The 6,923-nt window shown below is 38.7% G+C and overlaps 1 protein-coding gene across 1 annotated transcript in view; it reads right to left on the reverse strand.

Annotated features, from left to right (window-relative positions):
• CORIN (corin, serine peptidase) overlaps positions 1-6,923 on the reverse strand; it is a 118,052-nt gene that overhangs the window by 4,159 nt on the left and 106,970 nt on the right. Inside the window, exons 19-20 of the mRNA XM_081959718.1 lie at positions 4,936-5,232; positions 3,902-4,035 (exon numbers count right to left, since the gene is read on the reverse strand). Coding sequence (XP_081815844.1) covers positions 3,902-4,035; positions 4,936-5,232 — 431 coding nt within the window. The remainder of the gene's footprint in view (positions 1-3,901; positions 4,036-4,935; positions 5,233-6,923) is intronic.

The raw sequence follows: 6,923 nt of genomic DNA on the forward strand, positions 1-6,923 counted from the left end.
TAAATATAAAACAAGGTTTTCCACAAAGGGTGTCTCTTTGAGTTTCCCCCACAGGAAGCCTTTTTAAAGAAAAAAAAATGGTGATGAGGCCGAACTGGTGGATATATTTTAAAATAATATTTTTCAACTTGGGTGACCCTACCCTCAAGAATAAGGAATTAGAATCAGAAGGTCATGTCTGCCATTGGTTTACATAGCTAGATGAAAGAAAGATTTAAATTATACAAAAAGAAGTATGGGTTTAACTTTATTAAAAATGAATTGGAAGTCATAATAGGTAGCAGTGATATTATTGCTAAAGTCTATAAAATGTTATGGAACTTACATTTGAAAAATGAACAAGTAAACACCTTCAGTAGGCAAGGAATTTTGGATATAACATACTGATTGAACAATGAGAGAATATGTGGAAGAAAGATTTAAAATTTACATTAAACTCCTGGCTAGACTTGGAAATTAAAATAACCCATAAGAAGGAAATTACTTCTAAAAAAACCCTGCCCCAAACACTGTGGAAGTGGCCACCAGGAGAGGTGATTAACCAGATATTTTTTCACTGTACTACGTAACACTAGTTACTACTGTATTTTATTTGAACAATTTATTCTCTGTATGCATTTATTCTCTGAAATTTGTGGTATACTTTCTTCAAACACAACACACTCAGAAAGGAAAGGACAGTTGGAGGAGGAGTCGAAGTCGTGACGATACGACATGCGATCTCAATGCTCTGAGATCGCAGTCGACACTTTTGCCACTGGGTGGTCCAAATGGACCTAAACTGTCCCGCAGAGACAGTGAACAGGAAGAATACATCTTGCTGATCTCAGGGACATCGCAAAGTCCCTGATTGATCCAAGAGAAAGTCTTCAAGCCGGTGACAAAAAATCCAGCCAGAGACTGACGAAGTCAGGGCGACTCCAAAATGGAAGGATATGGAAAGAGAAAGTGTTTCCAGCTGGTGAGGAAATTTTACTGTTTTAAGAGTGACTGCCTATAAAAAACTTAAAATAAATTCAAATTGGAGAACAGAAGAAATAAACAGCAGAATTAAATTTGGAATGGTTTTTGACAGGGGGTTATCTTTTTTTTTTTAATGTTATCTTCACGGATGGAATTTATGTAAGACCTTTAAAACGAACGGACTAAGCCTTCTTCTATTTTCCTTTTTTTCATTACTCCCTGTAACCCTCCTCTTTCATTACTGTGGGTGTTTTTCTAACCCATTTAAGAATTGGACTTTCTTTTCAATTTGAAATTAAAAAAAGACATTTAAAAAACATTGCAACATTGTAACAACAGCACTGCTACTTCAGAAGCTAGAAACTTTGTGTATTGGAAGCGAAACACTTTACTTTCACTGATTATCTCGGCTCAGCACTTCAAGGTCTTATTGCTTGTATACAGAGAGCGCTAAGAAGAAAAGACACAGATGTTCCTTTGAGGTACTTCTAACAAGAGAGAGGTGAAGATGAAATGATTATTGTGAATTGAAGTCTAACCTTTGCTAAAAACTTCTAAGCTAAAATAGCAGTGTTTATTAGTTGAAAACAATGGCGCAATTTCAACAGGAGAAAGAGGCTGCAGAAGATATTCTCAGAAATACAGAAATTATCAAATACATGTTAGAGGATTGAGAAGAAGTTGGATGATTTAGTACAATTAACAGCAAAATATGATGGGGAAGTTAACTTTGTGTATTGGAAGCGAAACACTTTACTTTCTCTCACTGATTATCTCGGCTCAGCACTTCAAGGTCTTACTGCTTGTATACAGAGAGTGATAAGAAGAAAAGACACAGATATTCCTTTGAGGTACTTCTAACAAGAGAGAGGTGAAGATGAAATGATTATTGTGAATTGAAGTCTAACCTTTACTAAAAACTTCTAAGCTAAAATAGCAGTGTTTATTAGTTGAAAACAATGGCGCAATTTCAACAGGAGAAAGAAGCTGCAGAAGATATTCTCAGAAATACAGAAATTATCAAATACACGTGAGAGGATTGAGAAGAAGTTGGATGATTTAGTACAATTAACAGCAAAATATGATGGGGAAGTTAAAGAGGCTTATCAAATGGATAAAGTGGCAGTTAAAATTCAAAAAAACGAAGAGGAAAATGAACATAAAGAAACTAAAACTCCTGATATTTATAGTGATTGGTTTGTCTCTGAAAATGGAAAGAGTGGAATATTGAAAGAGGAATTAAATGGAGGGGAAATTTACTTCAGATGGCAAGATACAGAAGAAGAAAAAATAAAAGAATTTATGGATTTAAAGAGAGAAATTTTATTAGCAAAAGTTTTGATAACACCACTGACAATTAAATATAAGCAGATTAAGGAAACAGAAGAAGGGCATCGAAATTACATGAGAGATTCTATAAGCAAAGAGTTGCTAAGAGGAATCCATACAAAGTTGATTAAAGAGAAGATAAGAGGACTGATACCACAAACAGCAGAAGATATGAGACTGTTTTGTTACTGGAAAGATACAGGTTGATAGATGGAAGAGTATAACTTAAAACTAGCTAAACAGTGAAATTTAGTGATAATAGATATAGTTAAGCAAATAATTGATAATGATAATAATGTATACAATGTGTAGTGTTATGATAAGCAATAATGGGATATGAATATTGAATGGTACCCATGAAAGGAAGATTAGAAACCCTCTTGGATTTTATATAAAGATTAATTAAAAAAAGAACTAAGTTAGATATAGTTTTGAATATTAGGGGGGAAATGTTATGATACAGGATATAGTTAAATAAAGGAAGGATAATGATGGAAGGATAATGATGATAATAAGGCATATATAGGCATGGGTACAACATAAGGAAATTGGATGCAAATTGCAAATAATGATTTGGAAAGGAGGATTAGAAACTTTTGTTATTGAATATTATTATATTATTGAATGTTTAACTAGAATAGGATATAACGATTCAGTGTTATTGGAGGATCTTAGAAATAGTAAATGAAATGTTAGTATGTGGTTATGTATTAAATCTTGGTATATTTTATGATGAAGGACGTTTAAACAATTATAGTCAAATGTAAATGGAGGTATGACGATGGAAATATGTATAAATATTTGAGTTAAAATACTTGAGTTAATATGAATTATGTTTGATGACTGTGGAAGAGATGCACCAAAGTCTTTTGTAACCAACTGATACACTTTCTACAGTATGCAAAAAAAGAAGATTTTATGTGTTGTGTTTGTTTTGAAAATAAAAAATAAAAAAATTATTTATAAAAAAAAAGAAAGGAAAGGACAAACTGCACGGGGAAATTTTCTTTGCGACACCCCCAAAATCCTAAAACTTTGGATGGAACAAACTTTTGATTAGCGAAAACCTTGGGAACCTGGGCTTTTAAAACGTTTGTCTGCAAAAAGTGTGAGCTTTGGGTTTCTCTTTGTGAATAAGAGCCCGGGGGCAAAGTGGTTAGAGTACTGTACTGCAGGCCATTTCTGCTGACTATCGGATGCCTGCAATTTGGCAGTTCAAATCCCACTGGCTCAAGGTTGACTCAGCCTTCCCTCCTTCTGAGGTGGGTAAAATGAGGACCCAGATTGTTGGGGGCAAGAGGCTGACTCTGTAAAACCGCTTAGAGAGGGATGTAAAGCACTGTGAAGCAGTATATAATGTAAGTCTAAGCTTTACTGTTAGATCGACGAGAAGCAGCAGGCGAGAGGCGCAAGTGAGTTTCAGCACTTTTTATTGCAAGAGTAAGTGACTGCGCTCTGCCGGCTGGGCTGCTGGAGCTCGCCTTTTAAGGAGCTCCGGCAGACCAGCTGGCCAATGACAGTTGCTTAAACTTCCCAGGGTTTGGGCAACCAATCCCCGGTGAGCATGTGAAAACATGTAAATTTAACAACGTCCATCTGTAACACTTACCATGCAAGAATCCACAGTTCCAGACTCGTAGCCTGCACATAACATCCTGACTGTGATGGTCTTCATGTCAAAGTAGGACTGACATTGGTCCAAGGAAATAATGCGCACTTCTCCTTCCTGCAGTTTAAAGGGCACTAAGCGGAAGAGCAGGGGAAAAACCACAACTGGGTAAGAATCTACAGCTGCATAAATGATGTCACCTGCCTGATCAAAGCTTCATCCTTTGTGCACTGACACCACACACGTCTCAAGGGTTGTTGGTTCATCACAAGGCTGCACCCACAATCTCAGCCTTCTGATCCAATCCCTCTCCCTGGTGGACATTCACATATATTCATATTGGGTTTCTTTTTATGTCCTAGTTTTGAACAGCAAAAATTAATGTATGTTTCGATATTAGGTTTAGCATAACAGAAGATTTTTCATTGGTTGCTTCAATCAACTTCTACCCTCAAAACGACGCTACACCAGAACAATTAGACACAATGACAGTTTTCCCCCAAATGCCATCACTCTGCTAAACAACTAATTCCCACAACACTGTCAAACTATTTACTAAGACTGTATTACTATTACTCTTCTCTTCCTTCCTAGTACCTATCTTTCCCACTTATGACTATAACCAGGTTGCTTGTATCTTTCAATTTATTTTGTTTTATTTGTTTTCTAGTATGATTTGATTGATTATTAGTAACCTACAACTACCACTAAGTGTTGTATCTTATGATTCTTGATGAATGTATTTTATTTTTCTTTATGTACACTGAGAGCTTATGCACTGAAGACAAATTCCTTGTGTGTCCAATCACACTTGGCCAATAAAGAATTCTATTCTATTCTATTCTATTCTATTCTATTCTACTCTACTCTACTCTACTCTATTCTACTCTATTCTATTCTAAATGCAAGAGTGACTTAGATCCACTATCGTCTTATTTGTTCAGTGAAAATGGGGGACTATCAATTATCTAGACTAAACCGATTGGATATGGCAAAGGAGGAACAGATTTACCACATGGCTATGTGATGCTTACTTTTGCTGCCCATGTGTCCCCAGCCGGTGATGTAGCAATAGGTATTTGGCTTAACTAGGTGCTCCCTGGTGGGAAGGCAAACTGGCCTGACGTAACTGGTCTCGTTGATGCCTTCATTGAGTTCCACAATGCTGATGTCGTAATCCACCACGGCGCGGTTGTAACGAGGGTGCAGAATAATTGTTTTCACCAAGCGGGTTTGCGTGAAGACTGATGGATGATCCAAATTGTTGATGCCAAAAACTACTTTCCATACCTTAGCATTTTCTCTCCTTGGGGAAAGAAAGGAAAGACATCAGATACCAGTGAAGATTCTAAATCTACCTGCCATAAGAAGTCATTTATGCACTTCACTCTGCTGATGGATGTGCACCAACTATAGGCAGTCCTCAAACTACGACCACAGTTTTCTGGTGTTAAGTGAGTTTTTCCCCATTTTATGACCTTTCTCGCCTCTGTTGTTAAGTGAATTACTGCAGTTGATAAGTGTCATGCCCCCATCAGAGCCTTAATCCAGGGAGGAGGATGAGCCAGAGCTGTGGCTGACAGAGATTGAGAGGGCAGCTTTGTTGATTTCAGAGGAATGAGGGGAAGAGGCAGGACAAGACAGCCCCGAGAGAGGGCAGGCAGTGGAGATGAGGAGTGATGGAGCTCAGGCGATGAGCAAGGACTGCCCCCTCATGATCCCCAAGCATGGAGAGTGGAAAAAGGCGGGAATAGTGCAGGCTGACCGGACTAGTTGGGAAGAGAGTGCCCCGCCCCACTTTGCAAGGCACACCTGGGGACTGAGACTTAAGGAAACACTGTGGGAAGGGCGTTTGTCAGCAACAAACGCTGGGTTTTGCGGAGTTTTGTGTGCCGTTGCCGACGTCTGTGGTTGCAGGACTGCTTGCTTCTTCCTTGCTTTGTCATCTCATTGCTTCTTCCCTGCTTTGTGGATTCATTTCCTTGTTCTTTTGCCTTGTTGGACTTCCTTGAAGCCGTTGTACTAGCAGAGTTCACTGGACTGCTCGCAGCTACTACTGTGTGTGTGTGTGAGCGCTTTGCACTGGGACTTGCATAACATGGGGGCGTTGGGGGGAAATGTTGGAGAATTAAAGGGAAGTTTGAATTCTCAGCTGGCTGTGTGGCCTCCCTGCCTTGCCCCGGGTCATCACAATAAGTTAATAACATAGTTGTTAAGTGAATCTGGCTTCGCCACTGACTTTGCTTCTCAGAAGGTCGCAAAAAGAGATTGCATGACCCCCGGGGCACTGCAACCGTCATAAATATGAACCAGTTGCCAAGCATCTGAATTTTGATGACATGATCATGGGGATGTGAAAAATGGCCATGTCCCTTTTTTCAATGTCGTAACTTTGAACGGTCACTAAATGAATTGTTGCAAGTCGAAGAAAAACTGTATAGAAACAGGAAGATGAAAATGTGGCTTTTTGCAAAAGAAAAAAAAAACTATGTCCATTTGGATGATATCAATGGAGGAAGGTGGAAACTATTTCAGTTTTTACTTTAGGTAGAAGCAGGAGTGGGATTCTACCGGTTCGCAATGGTTTGGATGAATCGGTAGCTCCAATGATCAGCTGGGAGTGAACCAGTTTGCCCCGATGATCAGATGGGTCCACCCGCTCACCTGATTTTCCTACCTTTATCTTCTTAGCTGATTCGCGCGGCAGAGTGGATTGCTGCACAAATCAGCTGTGTTACTCCTCCGAAGAACCCGGAAGTAAATATTTCTTCAAACTGCGCACGCACACGTAAATTGTACAATCACCGAACCAGGTTGTTAAACTGGGAGGATTCCACCATTGGGTAGAAGTATTACTTTTGATGAAACCGTAGATATAACAACCGCTTCAAATAGAAAAAGTTAGTCCCATAACGAATAACATTATCAGATAATACCTGTCTGGTTTCAATTCAATGTAAACTAAAGATCACATGTTCTCATCTTTTCACCAGACAGAAAAAAAGGTGACTGCAGAGAGAGG

Source organism: Natrix helvetica, assembly GCF_964273705.1.
Source record: "Natrix helvetica genome assembly, chromosome: 7".
In the NCBI taxonomy this organism is placed as follows: Eukaryota; Metazoa; Chordata; class Lepidosauria; order Squamata; family Natricidae; genus Natrix; species Natrix helvetica.